The sequence below is a fragment of the Ammospiza caudacuta genome, chromosome 3 (assembly GCF_027887145.1).
Source record: "Ammospiza caudacuta isolate bAmmCau1 chromosome 3, bAmmCau1.pri, whole genome shotgun sequence".
Classification (NCBI taxonomy): domain Eukaryota; kingdom Metazoa; phylum Chordata; class Aves; order Passeriformes; family Passerellidae; genus Ammospiza; species Ammospiza caudacuta.
In genome coordinates, this window is record NC_080595.1 from 11,314,224 (window position 1) to 11,339,397 (window position 25,174).

The following is a 25,174-nucleotide window of genomic DNA, read 5'->3' on the forward strand; positions in this document are numbered from 1 at the left end:
ATACGTAAGTTAGGGTTTTTTCATCAAATTGAACAGGCTCAAAGGTTTTGATCTGTTATGCTATTGGTTTGCCTATCTTATATAGCCTCATGAATTCCATGAATGTTACTACTCCTCAGCCCCAAGGACAAACTGAAAAGATGTTAAATTATGAAGAGTCTGACCTTGGTATATTTTCTGTACACGAAAAGAAGCGTTAAGACAGTAACAAAGGGTTTAGAGGAAAATGAAATCTCACACTTCTTTATAATAGCAGAATGGCTGTGCAGAAAAGGCTTTTAAGTAATCAAGGCCACACAAGCTAATTTGCAACTCATAGTATAAATTATGTGTAGATTCTTTCAGATTGTTGGAATTAACTCCAGGGATATTTTTAGAGCAACTTTGTTTGGTTTAATGAAAACAATTATTAAATCATTAGTCAATGAAAATAGTTATTTCATCTTGTTTGTATGTAAACTATCATATTCATATATCATCACCATTATCCTCTAAATAATGTGCCTATTCAAGATTGTGTCTCTTTGGTTAAAATGCTCAGGTTTCTCTGAGTAACTTCTCTGCTTTGCTTGCAGGTTGTATATAAAAATAATGATGTCAGGTTGGAGCTGTCTCGACTTGCCAAGCAAGGGGATCCTAAAATGAAGATTCATGGGGTTGTAGCATTTAAATGTGAGAATGTTGCAACCTTAGATCCAATCACATTTGAAACACCAGAGTCTTTCATCTCTCTGCCAAAGTGGAATGCCAAGAAAACAGGCTCAATATCATTTGACTTTCGTACAACTGAGCCAAATGGCCTCATTCTCTTCAGTCACGGGAAACCAAGGCACCAAAAAGATGCCAAACATCCACAGATGGTGAAGGTCGATTTTTTTGCCATTGAGATGCTTGATGGCCACCTCTACCTGCTGTTAGACATGGGATCAGGTACTATAAAAATAAAAGCCTTGCAGAAGAAGGTGAATGATGGTGAATGGTACCACGTGGATTTTCAGCGGGATGGGCGGTCAGGTAAGTTGCTTTTGTCTGCATTCAGAATAGCTTTTTTCTGCTGTATCTGAGAGAATACTGGGTACACGTTGATGTTGCCACAATTAGAGTTGGGCATCATCTGAAAAATAAGGAAACTATAAGAAGTCATTACTTTCAGGTGCCAAATTGCGGTAATTTGCTGAGTACAATATCTTAATTTACATTATTGGATAATCAAGTACTTAATCTTGCAAGTAAGAGTGTTGTGTTCTTAAAAACCAACAGTAATCTCCCTCTGTGCTTGCTTACATCAAATAGCTGAAGTGGCAAGTTTGAAGAATGAAAATAAAGCAAAAAAGGAATTACTGATAATAATCTCCAACAAGGGGAATAGCTGACCTACAGAAACAACACATCTTCCAATCATGTCAGCAGATCTCTGTGTACTTAAATAATATTCTAATAAATTACTAACAACACATGTCAGCAGAAAAGGAAATAATTTACTTGCCTCATTCTATCAGTGGGATTCGTATTCTGGAGTAGTTTACTCAAAAAGGTGATCTCACTGAGAAGTGGCAAAAATAAAGAATTCATGAACTCTTCCTCATGCTACTGAAATGTAATATGGCTTAAAGTGCATTTATCCAGTGAAATCATCAATGTGTATCAGCTCTTCTCATCTGGAGTATATATCTTGTCTTAAGCAAATAATCAATATAAATCAATTTAAGGACAGCTCTCTTCTACAGTGGCTTTCCTGTACTTCTTGCCAGGACTTGGGGAGGAAGGGGGCAGGGAATATACTGAGTCTGTAATTCAGTCCTGAAGATTTTCTAATTAATATCAGTATTCAACCTAAAATTTATGTAGGCTCTAAATTTGGGTGTTGAAAAATTCAACTACACTTCTTTTGAATTTTGTGGGATTTCCCACACTTTCTTCCTTCTGGTGACTACCTTTCTATAGCTTGCATTTATAATTTCTTTATGAAACTTTATCCCCCAAAAAGTTATCATTTTATGATTTAACACATATCAGATTTCAGATAAAGCAAATCTTAGGTGCAGGTTTAAATTGAAGGTTTCAGTCAAATCCATGGTGAAATCCACCTGCACCATGATTATGAAAAATAATTGATTCCTGGGCAGTGCAGCTTCAAATTTTAATGGTACCAACCTTGATTTTCTTATGTCAGTTGCTCATTTAGATTTCTTGAGGTTAAATAAACCTACCAAACAAGAACAAACAAAAAAGAAAAAAAGAAGCCTTACTGAACAACAAAACACGACTTCTCAAAATCCTCAATTGGAATTGAACATCCAGCAGTTATATTATTTATACTACAGTTTTCATTTCAGACTTTATTCTTAAGTGCTGTTTCAGTGATTCATATGAGGCAGTAAATCCTGTAATAATCATGCCCGTGGGACTGCTGAAAGCAAAGTTTATTCTTACATCCAAAGCCAACAGATCTATAAAGGAATGAAATAAATGCATAGCAATTGTTTACATTTGAAGGTAAATTCTGCCCTTTCATTGCTTCACAAAACACTAGACTCACAGGTGCCATTAAGAGTGTTTAGGGTGTACTTTAATTCTTTAAAACTATTAATGGACATCAGCAAGAATTTAGAGTAATTTCAGGAAGCAAAACCTGCCTGGTGATCAGGATTGCGTATTTTTTTTTAAGTAGAGTTATAAATAATCAAATTAATCCATCTGATGATTTGCCTATGATCAAGATAGGTGAAATTTATGCAACTCCCCCATCACTGTTGAAAACTAATCATAATACCTATTAACTCTGAGACATTGAACTATTACCATGAATACTGAATAAAAATATGCAGGCTTATGGATTGGCAAATTGAATTTTAACTGCAATCTGAAATAGAATCAAAATTTTCCTGTTACTCTAATACATACAATAGTTTATAGTAGGAGAAGTACCAATAACACTGGCAATGCTTTTGTGGTAATGATTGTAAGATCTGGCTATTAAAATTATTAGAGAGATGCCTCTACCTGAATTAAGGTGACAATGAGACCATGTGCCAAAGTAAAAAATATGGATTTTATGTAACAGTAAATGTGATATAGAGGGAAATAGAAATAGTGGAAAGGGTTGGGGAGGCCCACTCAATTCTGAATGGGCCCTGGCTTCCCTAACATTATCCCTATCACCCTGTACAATTTTACAACATTCCACTAAAGCCACCTGTCCTCATTTCCACCTTCTGAAAGCACTTTTTTTGCTCTGAGTTTGCTCAGCTGCTCCTCATCCATCCATGGAGGCCTGCTGGCATTTTTGTCCCATTGCCTCCCTGTTGGGATCCATCGTGCCTGAGCTGCTGCTCAAGGAGGAAGTGATCCTTGAGCAGCAGCCAGCATCCTCGGGCCCTCTGCCCTCCAGGGCTCTTTGCCATTGGGCTCCACTGAGCAGTGCCTTGAAGAGGCCAAAGTCGCTCTCCTGAAGTCCAGGGCATTGAGTTTGCTGTGTGCCCTCCTCAGTGTCCTGAGTATCTCATCCCCCTCCACCTCGTGGTCACGTTACACATTGTTGGTGTGTTTTACCCATAAAGAATAAAATTCATTTTACTATTTCAGGATGCTTTTTCATTTCTTTTCTCTAGCCCAGACCAAACATACTAAAAGTCACATGAATAGGATTACTTTTCACTAGCTTTCCTTCCTTCCTAGAATTTTTATATAACTGAATGAATATGCCTTGTATAGAAAAAAAAAATTGCTTTTCTGAGACATGCTTGTTGCCATTGACAGCATATTTCCCTAGCTACCAAGCATTAAGGAAGATATTCTTCAGTTAATGAATAAGTAGCTCAAATAAACCGTGATTTTTTTTTTCTTTAAATTAAGTTTGGTGTCTTGCAGCCTTTTGCTCCTAGACTTCAAATCCAATGCAGAGTGGTTCTCTCCTACAGGAGAATATTGTGACATTTCTCAAGGAGCTTTGCTAATTTCCTTGACTTTCATATTAGCTAGATCAGCAAGTACTAGATTTATTTCTCATTCTTTGCTCTCCTCCAGTCTCTCGGTCACAGTGAGCATCCACTCCAAACTACTGACTTTGCCTTTGCTTGTCTGGGAATGTGGTGGAGGAGGGAGGGAGAATGTGAACACATTTTTAGATTGTACTCATCCAGGCCCCATTCACTGGTAATTCTGTCAATCCACTCAGATTTTGAGAGATACAAGGAAGAGGGAAGATATGGTGCCTTTTAATTTCCTTTTGCTGAAAGCTTTGACCTGTTATTCTTGTTTTCACCCTAGAATCCCATTCTGTTTCCTGTATGACTTACTCTGAGTGCTTCCTTACATAAAAAAGATCATTGCTATGTAGGACAGAGTTCCTGAAACCATATTTAGTTAACATTTAAGGGTTAGGTAAAGAGAAATATTCATAAGATATTCTCCCCTGATCCATCCTTCTTGCTAGGTGTGCAGGAGTGCTACCAACTGCTGTGTCCTGAGTTCCCCCCCAGTACTCTTGAGCTGTACATCCTGAATTTCTGAGTTTTATAGCTGCCTTTTATGTGTCCTGTCTTGTCAATGGGCTGCATGCTGCAGTCACAGTCCTCATCACAGCTATTTTATTGTGTTTTAGCACAGAGGATGTATTTGGAATTAATACCATGCTCTGATTTTTCAATGTTTCTTAATAAGCAGATGTTTTTCACGGGCACAAAAAAAGACTAAAATAGGCCATGCCAGGTAAGCAGAGAAATCAGAACAGTTGCACTTAAAATCTTCATATTTAACTGATCAGGAGAGAGATGAGATTTAGAAATGTGATTTTGTTTCTTATACACAGTTTTAGGAAAAATTAAATTGCTGAGATAATGAATATGATTGGAGAGGCTCATTAAGTCATACCTAAGGGAAATGTTTGCATGTTCTGCTCTTAACAGTACTGCAAACTCTGCAGAAAAAAAGAATTAAGGAAAAACCCACAAACACAAATGAAATAAAAAACAGCCATGAAGCAGCTGTTAAGATCTTTGCTCCCAGTGTTTCTTGTAACACAATAGGAATAGGTTTAATAACTGTTTTCTGAAACTTAAGTATTCTTTAATTTTTTTTAAACTGTTTGCCATATGCAAGGATAATCATGCAATTTTCATTTTTTTTTTTTTTTGGTGAACCACCATTCATCCTTTGGAAACCACCATTATATAGTGAATTCAGGGAGGAAACTTACTCTTCTTGTCAACCTCCAGTTGTGCAGGGCAGCATAAAGCACAATGTATCAGCATCTATTCATAGGTAGGTAGCATTTAAGGGCTGAGTCACTGAAATTTTGAACTAAAGTTAGTTTCAGCTTGAACACCAGAAATGATTTCCTGGAGTATGTAATTAGAGCTTAACTATAATCAACATCTCACTGTAAGTAGTGCTTTGTGAGTCTATTACACGTGGTGTTGTTGCAGGTTCTTTTTTTATCACATGTACTCTTCTACATATTACTTCCCACATATTTTTAACCTTCTAACAACAGCCAGATTTATATGTTCCTATTTCAACAGTTGTTAATAGTTTTCATACTTGGGAGGATGGGTTTGTACTGCATTTTAAGGAATAATCTTTCAATGATCTGCAGCTTTCTTGGGTGATCTGCATCTTTTTCAGAGTTCAAGATAAAACTTACCCAAAATTTGCACACACAGCTAAGTGGCACAATAGGTTTCTTGTAATCAATAATATATTTTCCTTTTTTCTCACATGTGTGCTTTTTTTGATTTATATTGTTGACTCATCCTTTGAAGGACTTCTCACTAATCAGTAACCCTTTAAGTCAATAATTCTTGCCGAAAACCATAACTTCATTATGGTTCAAACTTCATCAGTTTTTCCAAAACTGATTTTCCAATGCAGAAACAAGTTTCTGAATGTTAAATTGCACTGTGTTCTCCAGTGAAATGCTGCAGAATCAAAGCAACTATATTAAATTTATATACAATTTCTGGAAATAAGAAATGCTACTTGCTTTTAGAATCTGAAGATAGATCATGAATTCCCAGACTAAATAAGTCACCCCACACCTTCTTGTCTTTGTCATTCCTTTTTACTTCTTTCAGGCAGGACAAACCACGCATTTTCAGCATTCTTTCATTGCTTTCTTAATTTTTGCATTTCTATCAGAGTATTTCCTACTTTGATTCTTAGAAAACTCTGAATGGAGGCTGCTTGTTTCCTGGAAGGCATTATGGCTGTTTTCAAAGTGATATCACTACTTATCTGGCTCTGAGTTTTGTTACAAAAAGAAGGAAGTTTAAGGATGGTTCTTGCTCCAGAGCTGTTACAATTTGAAGTTTTAGTTTTATTTCCCTCTTGAGTGCTCTTTTGAATCTGCTGCTGCCTCATTAAATTGGTTGTCTCTACCTTAATGACCAGGTTAAAAAAACGCCCACATGACCACATTTGGAATTCAGCCATTCCCACATTTCCTTATTTGGGCATAGCCCTGCCCATGTCTCCTATTTGAGGGGCATAGCCCCGCCCATGGTTCCTTATTTGGGCATAGCCATGTCCACCTTTCCTTATTTGGAATTCACCCTCCCCCACATTTCCATATTTGGAATTCAGCTGTGTCCACATATCCTTATTTGGATATAGCCCCACTCACATGACCACATGTGACTTTGGCCACGCCCACATTTCCTTATTTGGGCATAGCCTAAATAAGATATATCCCATTCTTTCCTCCTGTAAAATTTGACAATTCTGTCTTGAGAATGACATTTTAGTATTTCTACAAGGAAATTTATTAACCCTTTTTGTGCTGATCTCATAAGACATTTGCATGTTCCCTTAGCTTCCCTTTCTTCCTCTATGGAAAGTGATGGCCCTTCACATTCATAGGCAGAAAAAACTGAATGGATTGAAGCACACTGGTTATTCATCAAAGCAATTCCTTTTAATCTGCCTGTAATTCCCAGAGAAAGTAGAATTGAAGTCTATGGATGGAGGTGTGCATCAGAGTCCCCAATTTCTGTGGCACTTTCTCCCATGATTATGAGGTCCAGTTTGAGATGTTTTCAGTAAAACTTGGAAAGTTTCCCTCAAGAAAGATAACAGACTTAGAAAAACAAACCAACAAAAAAAGCCAAAGCAACAACAACAAAAAAAAAAGAAAACAAGGAAAAACAAACACCAAACAAACCAGAGGGGAAAAAACACCTCAAACGCTTGCAATAAACTAGCAAAACTACAAAGAAATGCACCCTCACCCCAGTCAAATCCTCAACAAGATGAAACAGCCTGTGCTACCACCTCTGTCTCAGGTCTGGGTGCACTGTGAATCCAAAGGTGCTGATGGAACCATTGTTTATTTTCTGTAGGCCAATGTTCTGTGAACTTGAGTTCTGCATTTTGTTGTAGGATACTTAAAAAGCTCTGTATTTTTTTCTCTATTTTTAGAATATCTTTATGTTCCCTTATTTTACTTGGATTTTTGTTTTTCATCTGTGTTTACAAAGCAATTAGTGAGTGAAGTGTATTTTGTCTGTCAGAGATACATAAAAGTAATTTGGATATCATCAGCAGTGATGGCTCTGTGGTTGCCTGTCATGTTTTTCTACCCATTGGCATTAAATGCCATAATTGCAAGCTTTCAGATAAAGTTTCAGAGGACTTCTCACACAGAGTATTTTATGGCGTTTCATGTCTTTTACCTGGGAAGGTAAAAAGTTCATTTCTTTAAGAAGCTGTTGACATCTATTCAAAATAATACTTAAGCTCTCTTCAGGGTAATCCTTTGTGACACAAAGAAAAATTTCCTGCTTCAATCCATCACTTTACTGTAATTCAGAGCCACCAGTTTCCCTTATCATTCACCTTCCTAAGCCTTCTGTGCTTGCAAAGCTTCCACTTGGAACACAGAGCAGCAGCTACACTAGCAGAGATTTATCTTTTTTCTGTGAGCTGAAGGTAATCAAGACATAGTAGATTTTTATTATTTAATAGAAAAGGAGTTTTTTGGGGTTCTTTGTCAATGTGTTGAAAATGTGACTGTTTTTGTCCAGCAGAAAGCAGCACTGTTCACATGTTGGAGCTTGCTGTTGGAGGCTGCAGCTGAGTTAACGTGTGTGGGTGCACAAGTGGGCACTGCCTGAACATGGGTTTTACAGTGTTTGCTCCTAAATTAGCCTGTGCATCAACAGATGGCAGCAAGCAACAACAGCAGTAAAAAAACACTGTGAGGACAAATACAATTTATATTTGCCGTCTCTCAAATGTTTTTTAGAGATAAAAAGATCTGTTGGCTCTTAGCCATCCTTCCTGATACCCTAGGATGCTCTCTGAAAAGTCCCTCTTGGTTTGACAGGTCACTCACAGGTGTCCTTGTTTGACTCAGCTGATTAATCAAATCTCAAAATGTTTATGCTTGCATGCCCAAGGGTCAAACCTATAGCAAGCATTCTATATAAGTGCCAAGTTCTCCTTCTAGAAGCTGAGAAGCAACAACAAATTTTTAGAGTTAGCAAACCCTAATCTCTTATCTGTTTTAGACAGATGGAAGTTTGGAAGAAAAAGTATCTTTTTTCAGCATGCATATTTCTTACATACTTTCTTGGAAGTTCATTTTTATATCTAAGGGATTATTCAACTGGCACACAAAACACTTAAAATACATAAAAGGGAAAACCGACCACATCCTCCCTCTTTAAACATGCTTATAAAGATGCAAAAATGCTATGCAAGCCTCTGTTTTATCTTGTTAGTTCTCTTCTGACAGACTGTTTGTGGTATCCAGCCCTTCTAAAATCCATATCTCGAGTCTCACATGAGTGATGGACCTCCTGAGACCTTTACCTTAAACAGCTTTTACTAACAATCCAAATTCCTTAGATATTAATTCTGTCAATGTTGTTGAAGTCAACCTACTGAACCAACAAGAGAACAGAAAAGATATAGCTTCCACAGGAGTCCATTACTAAAAGAGAAGCCTAAATTTTAGGCTCTACCCAAGTAAGAGAATGATCTTTTCATGACCCGCCTTTGTTTGCTTAAAACTCACATTTTAGTATGTATGCTGTGTAAAGTGTGAATTTCTTCTTATGCTCAACTCCTACCACAGTGGAAGCATTTTTGGTAATCAGTGTTATCTTCTGGAATGTGTTTCAGGCTAACAGTGGAGATGGTGAATCATGTTCACTTTGTATATATATGTGTGCTAAATTCATCATGGTGAACGCAATTCTTCAGTGTTTTGTCACCACTAAAACACTTCCAATGTTATGCCCAGGAGATAACAGTGTTGCATGATTTGACTGGTCATTGGAAGAGTTTTGTGACCTATATAATATTTTGATTTATATTTTGTTTGCTTTTGTATCCACATAGAATGATCAGGAATCACTTTTGTGAAGATCTACTTGAAGATTTTTTTGCCAAGTGATTTTACTTAGAAATAAAATTAAAATTGCTTGGCATAAGTATGCTCTGTGACTGTATGTACTAAATTTATTTTTCTTCTTATTCAAATTGTAGGTGTTGCATACCTCATTATTTTAAACAAAGTACAACCAAAAAAAGGTTCTTTGCTGATGATTAAATTTCTCTGTTCAGACACTTCATAAAAAGAACTCTATTTTAGGTTCAATTTTTTTTTAAATTAAATTTTTAGACTAAAATGGAAAAGATATTTTTGGTTTCCTGAAGGTCTGTATACATCTTCTCTCCCTCTCATTGTAACTTGCACACATTTGGAGATAAGTGTCAGAGGCATTGATTTTCCCTCCAGGACCTCATCACTTCCTTCTTAATGATTGCCTGCCTGGCAGCTGATGAGAGCATTTTTTTCCTTCTACATTTAAAGAAAAAAACATCCTATCCAAAGCCCACTGGAAGTGGTGGAAGTCTTTTAAAGTACTGTGTCTTTGGGCCCATACCAGAGACTCAGGTTTGCCTCCCAGGTTGCAATTTATCAATGCAACCCTGGCCTTCAGGCTTTGAAATATATATGAGGGAGTGAAGATATTGTTGTTGTTGCTCAAATAGGATATTTCTGAAAATAACTATGAACTGCGTTCCTCCTGTACCAAGGAGATTGGTAAGGGGGTTTTGACGGGGATTCTTCATATTGTGCTCATGCAGTGTTGTGTGTAAAGGATTTTTAGATCATTAATTTCCTGACTACATTGCAATTGAAATACTGAAGTATATCTATGATTCTATAGCTGTACAAGTAAAATAACTCTGCTTTACTTACAGTTGTTTGCCAGGAGCTAATGTGACATGTAGATTGAGTAAAAACAGCAGCACCAAAATCAAATATGTGAAAATCACCCATTTAATTGTCTTTCCAGGGACGATATCTGTGAACACGTTACGTACTCCATACACTGCACCAGGAGAAAGTGAAATCCTTGACTTGGATGATGACTTGTATCTTGGAGGCTTACCAGAAAATAAAGCAGGCCTGGTCTTCCCAACAGAAGTGTGGACAGCACTCCTCAATTATGGATACGTTGGCTGCATTCGAGATTTATTTATTGATGGTCAAAGCAAAGATATTCGACAGATGGCTGAAATTCAAAGCACAGCTGGAGTAAAACCCTCATGCTCCAGAGAAACTGCAAAGCCTTGCCTTAGCAACCCCTGTAAAAACAATGGTGTGTGCAGGGATGGGTGGAACAGATATGTGTGTGATTGCTCTGGCACGGGGTACCTTGGCAGATCGTGCGAAAGAGGTAGGTTCTGTGAGATGACTGTACTTCTACTTTTATCTATTAAAAAATAAGCACAGCCATAAAATAAATGAAATCCTGTGCAATGATTAAAAATGGTAAACTATCATTAACTGTCCTGAGGGAAAGAAACAATCCTTGATTTCTCTTGATGTGAGCTGGAGCCCTGCTCTAGACCCAAAGCAGTAATTCTGGAGGAAAGATCTTGAGGGAGACTCTAAGGTGCATGAAGAAGAATTAGGTGGCTATGACAGAGTCAGTACTGCTAAATATCTCCTAAAATGCCTTCTTTTGTGTCTCATCATACATTGCTGAGCTCTGAAAAGCTTTGTGAAAGCAATTTGAAATATTATTGCATTGCTATGATGCCTTGGAGTGGCTATCTGGAACAGAGGGTAGCCAAAGCTAAGATAATAAAGTGAGTACATGTTAAAGACTTTAAATAGATACACCTTGGGCAGGGTAAAAGCCTACCAGAGGCTACACCCAAGATGGACAATGGTCACAAGTTTTTCAAACAGATATAAGTTTTGTTCATTTATATATCAGGGGTTAATCCTCCAATTGCAGCTTCAGGTAATGAATTCATATCCCCCCAGTTTGCACCCCCCAATTCACTTCTGTTTATACTTTCCAGGGCCTGAGGCTGGAGGGTGTCCTGGGGTTCCAGGCCCAGAGGAATTGTTTTGTCTGGCCAAAGTGTGAAGAGTAGTTAGTTAGCATGAAGTTTAGAGTTAGTTTATATGAAGTTTAGAGTTACGCACTAATGCAGCACAGGATTTGAAAAATATAAAGGCTAGAATTTTAAGACATCAGCTAAATTGTCACATTCCAGTTCCAAACTGAGGTCTTGTTCTCAACCTATTTATTTCAATATATTTGCATATAATCAAATTTACTTTTGAATTCCACAAAATCACTTAAATCCATGGCCAGAACTTCACCCATTAGTCAAAGCAGAAGAGTCAGTGGAAATTAATATTTTTTTACTTATCTCTTTTCAAAAATATACAAGTACCCAAGGAAATTGTCTGAAGTTACCCAAAATCTGAGCATTCCTCTTACCTAGAAAAGGTAACACTGAAATTGACAAACTCCATGTATTTAATTGAAAAGGTGGATAGTGTCAAGGAAAGCAGATGTTGAGGTTAGTTAATAGAGAGAAAACCCTGTAATTTATTTATTTATTTTTCATTAGCAGTGTGCTAATGAAAAAATTTTAATTTAAGAATGTAAACTATAAAAATAAATATATTTAATATTTTAGATTTTTTTTTTATTCTTATTGGAATAGAAAGTGTTTCAATGCTAGGAGTTGTACTTTTTCATCTCATAGTTGACACAATATTTACTTTGTATTTGTCTCCAAGCTGAAACCTAAACCTTAGGTTCATTGATTGAAAATGTAAGTTCTTTTCACCTAGTTGGATTAATTTTTCGAGTTTGTCAAATGAAACAAATGTTTCATCACAAATTGAGAAGTAAAACCCCCAGTGAGTGTTTCAAGTTGTACGTCAGTAGAGATGCAGGTGTACGTAGTACGGATACCTCCATACAATATGCACATCCATATTATCATCATCTGCAAGTAGAGTCTCGGACTCTTCAGTGGGGTTTCTCTGTCTCCTGTTCTGGCTGTGGATGCCTTTGGCTCATGGCCAGCTGTGCTGAGCTCTCCCGGCTGCTGCTCCCGGCGGATGAGGGAGATGCCGATGCATCCCTGCATCCCTCGGTTAAACATGGCTGGTGTACCACCCTGTGGCCAAACTCTCCTATTACACACAGGGGCTCCAGCCAAAAACGCGTTTGCGTTTTATTCCCACGGAAAAGCCAGGAAACATGTGCCTCAGAGACATAAACACTCGCAGATCTGCAAAGAACTGAAAGCAGGCATCATCACAGCAATTCCCATGCTCATATTTGGCAGGTGGTGATGTTTTGTAAAGAAACCTTTGCCTTTTATTTCCCGTGCCTTATTTTCAAGCATTGTCCAGCTTAAGGCTTCATTTTCCCAGTGCATTCCCCTGGTGGGAATGGTGGTACCGGAGTGGTGGTGCTGGCTCCTCCACAGCAACATTTGGTTCTTGTCCACCAGAAATATGTGTGGCACTTGTCCAGAAATATGTGTGGCACTTCAGCACCGTGAGATCATTTCTCGCTCTTGGGTTTCCCTCTCCAGAGGGAGCTGCACTGAAAGGAGCTGTCTTCTCAGTAATATTCATATCCCAAGTGGTCATGCATTAATAAGATTATAGCTTTTGGGATTCTGCAAGCATCATACTGGCATCCTACCACACGAAGTTATTATAACTGCTGCCCCTGTGTAGGAACTGATAAACTTCTGTATTTGGTGATGTAAGCAGCACATTCTCAATCGTTCAAGCTAATTTAAATAAAAGGGGAACGCACTCATTTCAGCAGACAATACAGATTTACAAAGAAAATAAGCCTTTAGAATAATATACTGGAGATTAAACAACTACAATATTTCATATTAAGTAATTAAGGTTTCTTAAGTAAAAAAAAAGCGTGAAGTTACTTTTTATTGCCATTTAATTTTATTTTTCATATTATTTCACCTGAAATAGGAGTGCTAACGTCCATACATGGATATTTAGTGGACAATACAGAACCTGAAATAATTTCAGTTCATTAGTGCACAAAACCCCCTGAACACCACTGTGGTCTATTTTAATTTGTGTATAGTTAAAATTATACACATATATACGCATATATATATATATTTATATCCACATCTATTTTATCCTGTTGCAAGTTATAGTTGATTTTATTCTTGAATTTCAGTAAGGTTAAACATCAGAATAATCTGTAGATTGGCTTTAGTAGATTGTGAAAACTCTAGCAGATGCGTGGACAGATGTCACAGCAATATAATTTGGTTTCTTCTCTTACTTTGTGGATCACTGAGTGACTGCCTTTTGGCAAAGCCTTTTGCAGGTGTATTCTTTTGACTGGATAGCCAGGAACAATAGTAAAATCATCAAACAGGGATAAGAAAAAGTAAACATGCAAACAAAGATTTATGAAGGTGACATTTCTGAAGATAAAATCTGTTTAAAGTAGAATGTGTGTAGATATCCATATTGTGCATGCATAGACAGACCCCTACATACACATATACACATTAAAGAAATGTAGCTTTCATTCCTTGTATTAGATCTGAATGCTTTAAAATTTTAAATTAAGAATAATAGAGGTGGTATGAGGATAGATGGCATGAAGAATCAGGTGTTCTAGATATTATACTAATTCCACCACTGTCTTAAATTAACTGACTGGTCCTGTGTGTTAAAGTTGTGACAAACTTACAGTGTGGCTTAAGACCTCATTCCTGAAATAACATCAGTGTAGGGATTGGGAGGAATAATTTCACCTTCTATTCACACGTTATCCAATAAATAATCACATACAGAGAATTGTTTCTATCAAATTGATGGGAATGCTCCTTATAAACCTCCAAGGCTGCAGCTTTGTGTCTTGGTGGACTGAAGAAGATGCCATGTAGAAAATACAAAACACCTGGGAAGAGAATAAAAAGTTCAAATCTGACTCAGTAGCAGCCAATATATTTGAATGCTCACACAATTTCTAGGAGTAAAATCATATAAGGAGCATTTTCAGGACATGACCTTGTTGCTCTACTTGCACTGGTAAATAAAACAGGATCAGAGAGCAAACCTGAATACTTGATTATTGATGATCCAGATTGCTCATACATATCCTGGCATGACTCTGGTCTGTATAGTCTGTCATTTCTGGGCAGAGTTTGGGTGGGATTTTAGTGACAGCAGACACAGGGGGTGATTTCATGCTTTAAAAATGGCTCTGTGGGATACAATACAGTCCTCAAATTATTGCAGACACACTGAAACTGAAAAAGCGGGAAAAATTAATAATTCTTTCTTTGGGACCGCAAGGGGTCCAGAGGAAACAAGATACTGTTTTATTTCTTAAATTATGTGCAATAGGCATTTAACTAGTACTCAAAAAGAATCAGGCTTTTAAAACAACTCCAACTTAACTCCAAAACTTATGAGAAAGAACCCTGAAATCCAAATGCCTAATCCATACTTGCCTCAGTTTAATTTAAATAAGCTGTGAGTTGAAGAATGGCATCTATTCAGGAAATTCTACTTCACTCTAAAAATATCCAGTTCAGCATTTCTGAGGGTAGGAGCAGATGCAGGAAAGTTTCCAGAAGAGTTGGTGCCTGTCTCTTGAGCAATTTAGGTAATTCCAGCTCAAGTGGAAATTAAGGTCCTGAATCTCCTCTCATGTCAGAACTGATCTGTGCATCCTTGGCTTCAGACACAGAGATAATTGAGGTGGTGTGTGTGTGTATGTAGAAAAGAAGACTATCTAGCCATGAAGATTTTAATAAGAAACAAAATGAAGAAAAAATAATTGAGAAGTTGGGGGTTGCTTTGGAGTTTGGTTCATTTGTGGGGGTTGCTTTGGAGTTTGGTTCATTTGTGTTTTGGTTGGCTGGTTTTTACTACAGGAGGAGGAAAAGTTTGAATTGTCAGGTTTATAAAACTGTCAAAGGTTGATTGTATAAAACATTTTTATATAAATCTCTGTTCTATATAACACTATATATTCCTTAATAACTCTACTGTATGCACTTATTTGCTGCCACCATAAAAAAAATTGTCAGTGATTATTTTATAAGGATTTTCAGCTCTTTTTTCTTTTCAGCACTATGATTCCAACAGTGAAGTGGTTGTGAAGCTATTACTCTTTTCCTTCTGTCTTTAAATGAATATCACATCCTGAGCTAAACCTTTAGTCTGTTACCTTTTGATCTAATAATTAAGAGAAAGCTGAACAAGAGAAAAAAGACATTCTGCCAACACTTATGTGAGAATATTTAGTGGTGTAGATTTCATGTAAAGATGAGACATCTCCTTGGAATTAGTTGGTCCAAAGCAAAAAAAAAAAAAAAAATAATACCTATTTTTAGCTGAATTGTTCTTCAAGGTTTTTGTAACTGATGCCTCTTGTCATTCAGGTCACCTTCTTACTGACCAGACCTTGTAAATTAGCAATCCATTCCTGCCAGTTTGGTACTTAGTTCTGCTTTGTTTGATATTTGGGTTTTTGGGGGGTTGGTTTTGTGTTTGTTTTTGATTTTTTTTGTTGTTTTCCATTTGCCTTTGCATTTTTGATTTGTTTTGTTTCTGGCTTTGGTTTTGCTTGGGTTTTTTGGGGGTTTGTTTGGCTTTTTTTTTTTTTGGTAGTTTGGAGAGGATTTTGTGGGGTTTTTTGGTTTGTTTTTTTTTGTTTTCCCCTTTTTCCCTTCCCCAATATACTTTCATATTTAGAAAGTCTGTGCCTTGGAAAGGGCATATTGACACATTAAAAGGAGCTAGTTGACATGAGGGGGCTTCCTCATGGCCCAGAGCTTTTAAGTTATTTGATCTTCTGTTCAGCATCTTTGGTCTGTTCTTGGAACATCTGTTCCCAAAATGCTGGCGCAGTTTGGCTTAGGAGGATTAAGTATCTAATCACAATTGGTCTGCTCACCATGGTGTTACTCACAGGCCATCTCCAATTAAATTAAGTCTCCAATTAAGATCCTTCTCTCCTCTTTCTGCAATTTTCAAAAAAACCAACTCGAATAATTAAAGGGAAGTTGGCAAAAAGTAGCAGTGCTGATTCTGACAACTCTCTTTTTTTACATTATCTTAAGATAATTTGTTAGCAATAGAACTCTAGCATTGATGAATGTCTGGTTTGCTCTGCATATGAAAACCCTGAGTACTATTAATGGGGTAAATTTTTTTAGAAAATTCAAAATATCTTTTATTTTCTGCTATGTTAGTATGGAACTTTAGTGGTTTTTCCTGGAATTCTTTACCTAAATTATGTTTACCTTGATAAAAATCTTGGGAGATTTTTATGCAGAGACTAGACAGCTAGATATAGGAAGGAATTGAAAGCCCCTCTTCATGACTTCCCCAAAAAAACTAATAAATAAGGAAACCCAGAAAAGCTCAATCCTTAAACTAACAAATAAAAACCCCAAACCGTCAAAAAGCAAATCACCTTCCACTGAAAACTCTTTGGCTTGAAATCACTTTTCAATTTGTTGCAAGTTAAGTATTTAATCTACTTCACTGAAAAATTTTAGATTTAAAATATGGTGAAAGCACGAGTACCTGCATAGTCAGCATTCATCAAACCTGTAAATGCATTCTTATAACCTGTCACATCTAGGGACTTTTACAGCAGTCTCAGTAACTACTTTTTTCCCCCAACATCAGACTATTTACTCCAAATTTGTATTGGGGGAATTTAAAATTCTTTACACAGGAGAAGGTTGCCCAGAGAAGCTGAGGATGCCCCATCCTTGGAAGTGTTCAAGGCCAGGTTGGATGGGGCTTGGAGCAAACTGGTCTAGTGGGAAGTGTCCCTGCCCATGGCAGGGGATATGGGTGGAACTGGATGATCTTTAAGGTTCTCCCAACCCAAGCCACTTTCTGATTATTTTAGTGAAAATATCATCTATCACTTTTGTCTCTCACAGAATTAGTAGAACGTTTTGTCCTTCCATGGATCGTGTAGGCTGGAAGTCTTGAGGAGCTTATCTGCCCTTAGCAGCACACAAGATATGCTCTGGGAACAACTTTGGCAAACACAGTTGTGATATTTACTTTAACATAGCATCAGTAGTATTAGTCATTGAAAATATTATTGCATGCTGACACCACAATAAACTTTTAGATAAGTGCCTCCATTACAACGAAGCAAATTGAAGCATAGAGAAGCTTCCCATAGGTGTTCTTTGCCACAATTTTTGACTGTCCTGCCAAAAAGGACTTAACTAATACATTTCAGGAATGTTTCCTTTTGCTTTCTAGGAACTGCAGTGCCTCCCTGTGAGCAGAAATGCAGTCTCTTTGCTACCTTTCTCGTTACCAGCCTGGAAGCTGGAAAATGAAAGCTTGTGACTGGTTGCTCTGGGGTCTAACAGACTGTGACTGCTCGGTGCCAGAGCCTCTGGCCAGGAGGGTTTCCTGGAATGTCTCAAAGTGACAGTTCTTCCCTTGTCTTGGGGGTTTTAAGATGCTACCCTCAATATGCCTATTCCAGTCTCAATCCTCTTGCTGAGGCTGTCGTAGTGTTCATATAAGCATTTTTGAGTTCAAACCATGCTTTTTGTAGTCGTGGAACAACCTGTGCCCCATCCAAACCGTGCTGGGGGCAGTCATGCCTTTTATGAGGATTTTTGCTCACTGTATGACAATTGCAACCCATGGTTGTAGCAATGCTAATGGTTTTATACATTAAGCATTCTAAGGTGATTATCTAGGAGAATGACAGTCAGGCATGGACTTTTGTTATGCTGTTAAGGTTAATTGAATATCTTTAGCTGATTTGACCTATTTTGAGCAGTACAGGCCTGGTCTTTCAAGCATTGCCTTCCAGGTGATTTTACTGATCTTGTTGAAGGTGCACATGTGACTGGCAGGGTCATTAAAGAACAATTTTGTTTGTTTAAAAAGCATCAAGATATGCCACTTAAAACCAAAACAAATCCTAACAAAAACAGCAAACTTGACTTTCCTTGTGTCTCCCAGTAATAATAATGAAAAGTAATATGTAGATATTTTGTGTCACGCTGACTGAATATGCATTTACCATCTTACCTTTAAGGAGTTTCATTAGACAGAGCATAATTCTTTAACAACTGGTTTCTTTCTTTTGTGTTTCCAGAGGCAACAATTTTAAGCTATGATGGAAGTATGTTTATGAAAATCCAGCTTCCTGTTGTGATGCACACAGAGGCCGAAGATGTTTCTTTAAGGTTCAGGTCCCAGAGAGCTTATGGCATTTTAATGGCCACGACTTCCAGGGAATCTGCAGATACCCTTCGGTTAGAGCTGGATGCAGGACGAGTTAAGCTAACGGTCAACCTAGGTAACAACCTCTTCCCTCCAAGAAATTAACATTTTCTTTACATTTTTTTTCTTTTTGCTTGCAAACATTTATGAAACAGCCTGTTTTAACATTAAAAGTAAACTGAGATGATATATAAGCACATATCAATTTGGCATTTGCATATGTACACAAATACACAGCCATTATTACAATTTATTTTTGTTTTCTTTTGTGTTTTTGTATTCTTTATTTAGTCTTAACATTACCCATCACAATATTTTTGTACTGTTGTGTATTCTAAAAAAAGAGGACAAGTTAATCAGTGGTAATTTTTGGTTAAATTGGTTTTTTTGATTGTGGAAAATTGGTCTCCCTCCACAATTTCTTCAAAATAGTAATTTCACAATTTCAATGTGCAAGAAGAAACAACATATATATAGGTCAGCTCAGTTTTACCTCCGCCAATTAATCTATGACATGCAAATATATTGAAGACTTTCTGGTTTTAACACTGAAAATGTTGCAGTTAGATATTCCCACTGATTGATTTCTTGTTCTCCTTTTTTTAGGTGTCAAACCTGTATTAAATCCATCTCCTCTTTTTTAAACAATTCTGTAGTGCTATTTTTGTAGTATCGAACGATAACACAACCCTTCAATGCCCAAAGACTGCGGCCCTCAGCAAACAGCCTTGTGAACACAGAAGGCACAAGCCCTTTTACAGAAAGAAAAAAAAAAAAACAAAGAAAAATTTGTTTCCTTGTTTAAAATATGATGGTCAAAATGTCAGGTTATGACTCTGTGGAGTTTAAAAAAAAACAGTAAGTAAAGAAATAAAAGTGCTTAAGTGGCAGAGTGGCATAAGAAGCTTCTGCCGTGCTTAAGAGGCGCAAGTCCAAGTCAGGACAGGAGGAAAATGCCCATCCCATACAGCTATTCCCATTCAGGGAATAAAAAATATTCATTCCTATTTTTAAAAGTAATTAAGTGAGTCTTTTTGCTTTAGTCACAGATTTAGAAAGCACCAGTGGGGAGTGAAGAGTAAGAAAATAACCACCTGATCCTCCACTTCGTCCAAGGGTCGCTCACAGAAACGCTGCCCTGGTGTTTAGGGGTGAGGAGGGAGGAGGAGGAGGAGCAAAGGGAGCTGTGATGACCCTTCCCTGCCTGTCCCCTCCTGCAGGGAGGCCAGGGTGGGAGGCTCTGAGAGCTTTCTGTAAAGGGGGTGTGCAGGTGCTGCTCCTGGGCTGTTTGCAACCACTTTTCTGATGCGGTTGACGACACATGACAAACTCAGCTATATGGAAACAAAATCTAGGTTTGATGGTATACATGTTCCTCAAAGGTGTTAAACCAGGAGTAGCAAACCAAGTAGTGTGGTGTAGGGTTTGGGGTTTGGTTTTCTTTTTTTTTTTTTTTTTTTTTTGTTTAATAATGAATATAGGTAGCTCAGGAGAAGATCATGCACAAATCAGGTTAATCACTTTATGTACAAAACAAAAAACGCCACCCTCTGCCTACTTCTATAGTTTATGAAAGTCAATGAAAAGTAAATAAATCCATGCCCTAATAATATTGTTTCTTCCTCCAACACCCCCTTTTATTTTTCCTTTCTCTTTTTTATTTATTTGGTTTTTTTTAGTCAGGCAAGAAAATAATCTTAAAATAGAAAAGGATTCTCTTCCTTCTCTAATAAGTGTTTATAAACACGTGGGTTTTTTTCTCTGTATCAATATAACTTTAAAGTAGTCACTGTTCATATCTAAGGTTTAGACATTAAGGACATGCAAACCCACAGGCCCTTGTTTCTGGCCTGGGTGATGAGCTCTGTGTGTCAATCCCTAGCTTGTGAAGACGAGCCTTTGAGGTTATACTATCCACAAGTTGTCCAAGGTGTCTGATTGTGGCCTGGCCTGCTCTATGACCCATTGTGACGGAGCACTTTCTAATTGCACTGAGACAAATTACCTGTTCTTTCACAGATGGGGAGAAAGTTGCAGCCTGCCTCAGTTAAGCATCTTTGACTTTTAATCCTGACTTTTTCACTTAGATTTTTGTCACCATGTAGCTTTGTTTGAAATTGGCCATTTTTTACCCTATTTGTCGTTTCTATTGGTAAAGACTTCTCGCAGTATATCTGGGTTATAACACCACGTAAAGACTGATGACATGGAGTGGCCATATTTGCATGTGTCTGTCCCCGGAAGGGTGGACTGTGATTTTATTGGATGTCTGCAGCTATTACCTTGAAGGATAAATTTTCATTTTTCATCTATTCTTCCCCATCTAGACTGTATCAGGATTAACTGTAATTCCAGTAAGTGCCTATTCAAACTTTTTAAAATGTTATTCCACCATTGTAAAATATGCAAACTAGAATGACAGAGATTGTGGAGAGCTTGCAAGCATTTGATAATTTATTAATGAAATGTGATTATTAATTATCATTGTGTAAAAAGTCATCATATACTTTAGCACTTGTTTTTTGTCCTTCCCACAGGACATAACATTACCTAGAATATTAAAAAGGAAGCATCCTACAGGTTGTAAACAAGCCTAGAGGAAATGGTGCCTGTAGCACTGTGTTATTCTAGAGAGGCTATTTTATATTTACAGTATCCATAGAATTTTTTAACCAGCATTTGTGATAAGCTGTTACACTTTCCCCCCCCATGCCTTCATTCTAATTTTCCTGACATTTTGCCTTCAACTTGTCATTAGATTGTTGGAACATAACAGTTTTTACTACAAAAATTTCTATTTTACAATCCCCCTAGACAATTACCTGTATTTACCAGCTGGTTATAGTGCAATTTGGTTTTGCGAAATCTTTGATTTATGGAAATGTGATACATTGCAATAAGGGCATTATTTAAGTCTAAGAATGACCATATTTCTATGATGATTTTTTACACTCTAATTATGTTAAAAATCCTTGAATTGAACAATTTTTCTCTGTGATATGCATGTTTATGAAACAGAGGGAAACATTTGCCAGATGAATGGACTAAATTTTAACTTCTCTGATATTATTTGGATTAAGAGGCTATATTCTGAAAGGAGAAAAAGGACTGTGATTTTATTTTGAGTCTATGGAATTCCTGAATGGTGTCAACAAAATTATTGATAGTAAGTATGGTAGATTTGAGTTTTGGGTTGTTTTTCTGTTTCCCTTCCTAACAGGTTTTGCAGGCCAGAGGACTGGCTTTATGAAAATAGAAAAAAAAAAAAAAAAAGCTAAACAACAAACTGCACAGGTTTAATTTGTAGTTGGTAAGAGTTAAAATATATTAACATAACATTCCTTAATAGTTTTATAACCCATAAAGAAAAACAAGGATCTGAATTTATTCTTAATGTGTCATTTTCTAATAGATTTTTTAATAATAATTTTTACAGGACAAAAATACAGCATTTGTATTAAAAAGCAGAAAAATTTCCTGAGGCAAGTGTTTAATTTAACCTGTTGAGACTTCAATACAATAAAGGAAATGCTTGTAATCACCAAGGTATAAAGATATTGTCCTCAGATTAAAAAGAAAATAATAAGAAAATAAAAAATTCTCACTTGCTAAAATGTATAAAATAATGAAAAATCTCAGAAGCATTTTCTTGGTCTGCCACGGGACACTATTGTTTTCTACTAATGAAATCTCAATTAAAATAAAACAAGTGTAAAATAAGCAGATTTTTGGGCAGAACTGTAATGAGAGTGTCTGCCTTTGGTAAATACCTTTTTTTTTCCTAGGAAAAGCAATATTGTTTCTTTTCTTAACTTCCTTAATAAAATCAGAAAATCCATCTGAAAATAGTTACTAACATAAGGAAACCACCCAGAAATGAAGCCACAATATAACAGGTGTTTTAATTTTTTAATCTCTTTTGGATTAAATGATGTGTCAAAGGTAAATTAGATGGTTTCTAGGTTTCATTTTTAAGCAAGGTTTGGATCAAAAGAGAATCTGCAAACACAAATAAGCCTCCAATTAGAGGAGTGCAAAGAGAAGCAATGTATCTGCTGGATTGGATTAACACTTATAAATTCTTGGTCTCATTCAGAAGCAACATAACCTCTCTACATAATATCCTTGGTATAAAATACTCATAAGTTATTTTTCTTTACAGTTTGTTTATAGTGGTTTTGTTGCTAGAAATGAACTTGGGTGATTAGTTCCATCTCCCTGTGGTGCTTGTGTGTGCTCAGCAGGGTTTTGTGAGCTTTCAGTATGGTAAGTACCACAATGCTTTCTTGTCTGCACTGGAGATTTTCAGCAACCAGATGTTTAATGAACAATTTCTATATCCTGATTTTTAGATTATGGAGAATTATTGCTCCAAGCAGTCCTTAAAAATGCTTATTAGAAAATATAATGGGGTTTAGTGGGACACACTTTGTTTCAAAGCAACAGCATCCAGAACTGGAGTATCGAGTTGCTAAACACTGTGATAGTTGAGTGCCTCTCTTCTTTCTGCTGAGAGCTGGATATGTAGCAATCCTCATTTTAGATTGATAGTAAATCTGGTTTTCAAGTTTGAAAAACTTTTTTTTCCATTTCCTATTTCTGTTACTTAGGAATTAGTCCTGTTAATTAACCTCAGTGTTGGGACTGAGAGTTATGTGTTATAAGTAGCCTGGTAGTAGAGGTAAGGTCAGGATGAAGGCATCTGGTTTGAATTTGGAGAGACAATTAAAAAAGAAAAATCCAAAAACTTAAGCTGAACATCAACAAGCTTGAGAGAAGAAAAAGGAAAATGTGAATGTAAGCACCTTCTCCTGCTGTGAGCTGTAAACCCAGGGATTAAAATACTGCACCTCTTCTTCCTCTCACTTTCTCCTGAAGCCTGTCTTCTGCTCACTGCAGATCAAATGGATAAGTGTTGCCTGACAGAGCCAAGATAATGGCAGCAACTTTTTCTACACTTGGTCATCCCTTCACCTTTAGCTGATGTCCTGTCTTGCAGAACAGATGGCATTTTGGAGTCTTCCTTGTTTGGAGGACAGAATGTTTTAAAAAAAATTTAAAGTGTTCATGAGATATCAGATCACTACTGAACTTGTGTTTCATTAACAATGCGTGGCATGCTAAATATTTTGTGCTGGTTTAGAAGATTGGTATGCCCATAAAATCATACATCACTGGAAATTCTGCCTCATGTCAGTCAGAAAATGCCATTGCTGAAATGCTGGGTTTGTACATCCTTAAACAACTTCATTGTGTTCTTCAGAGCTACAAGTTTGTGAAATTAAATTGTCTGTTAGGCAGTGAATTAAATGGTCCTTTTAAATTGCAGGTACATGTAGGTCAGTGCTGGGGCTGACACCAGGAGAAAGGGAAAAACTTATTTGAGGAACAGAAATAGCTGCTGTGGTTTCCTTATTAGTGCTCATAGGGGTGAGGACCTCATTTAAAAATAAGACTGCAGTGAATTCTGTTGTTTTAAATAATATGAATGTAACAGTATTTTTTGGCATTAATCATTCTAAAAATAGAAAAATAAGTTAACAGCTGTAGAAGTCATCTACATTATACACAGAATTGATAAACTGATCCTTAAAAATTGCCTAAGAATAAATTATATAAAAATATATATAAAATCCCCAAAATATTTCTTCCTTTCAATGAAGGAAGGAATTGTTACCCTTTCATTGCAAACTGTCAAGCATAAATTACTAATAGCTGTGAATCCTGTTGAACTGAATGGGATTTTTCCCTAGTATTTCTTAGAGACAAACTTCATCCCAATAAAATTTCCATTGCAGTTCAGTAACAGTTTCTGAATGACTTGTGAACAAAAAAGAGATGTGATTTTCATATTTTCATAGTTTTTCAAAATTTTCATGTTTTTCACTCTCTTAACTTTAAAGGCTACAATCTTGACTTAAATTAAATTTCTGGGGGTTTTTTTTGGTTTTTTTTTTTTTTTGTTTTTTTGTGATTTTTTTTTTTGTTTTGTTTTGTTTTTTTCCAGTTTTAATGATTCCAAAATATTAGTATCTGTAAAAATCCAGGTAGCTATAAAGGCTGCTGTTTTTAATATTCAATATGTTTTTGTCACAGACATCTGCAGTCTTACACATTATTTCATCTTTTGGGCTGTGAGTGCTTTATTACTATTATTTTACTGCTATCATTTCTGGAAATAAATTTTGTATATTTTTGTATGATTTAGCCAAGTAGGATTGATGGGGTTTTTTTTATTAATTGATACATTATGCCACTAATAATGTTAATTGGTAAATAGCTGGCTCTCATTTCCCAGTCTGATACTTTTGTTCAGTATGAAAAAATACAGGGCACATTTTTGAATGGTGCTGTGAATGGTTGCTCAGCTTGTGGCACACAGTGCAGGGGAGATTTAGGTCAGTTTTCTAGTACACAGGTTTGCTTCTGTAGGCAATAATTCAGAGCAGTGGCACTGAGCTCAGTTATGCTCAAATGCAGGACTGTCAGGAGCAATGATTATGAACTGCAGGATGTCAGGGAGCAGAGAGTCCCATGGTAGTAAATGTGTACACAATTCCCCAGGGAATGAGTGAACCAGGTTTGCAAGTTTGTTATCTACCTCTGTAAATTAGGAAG

At 36.7% G+C, this 25,174-nt stretch overlaps 1 protein-coding gene across 8 annotated transcripts in view; it reads left to right on the plus strand.

The window, feature by feature from the left end:
• The window catches only part of NRXN1 (neurexin 1), a 676,210-nt gene that overhangs the window by 267,959 nt on the left and 383,077 nt on the right, over positions 1-25,174 (plus strand). For 6 of the 8 annotated variants that reach the window (XM_058802359.1, XM_058802360.1, XM_058802364.1 and 3 more), the window contains 4 exons: positions 576-1,014; positions 10,308-10,691; positions 18,429-18,632; positions 20,884-20,910. In XM_058802359.1, the coding sequence (XP_058658342.1) occupies positions 576-1,014; positions 10,308-10,691; positions 18,429-18,632; positions 20,884-20,910 (1,054 nt within the window). The remainder of the gene's footprint in view (positions 1-575; positions 1,015-10,307; positions 10,692-18,428; positions 18,633-20,883; positions 20,911-25,174) is intronic. The other 2 variants (XM_058802362.1, XM_058802366.1) reach the window with 1 other exon arrangement.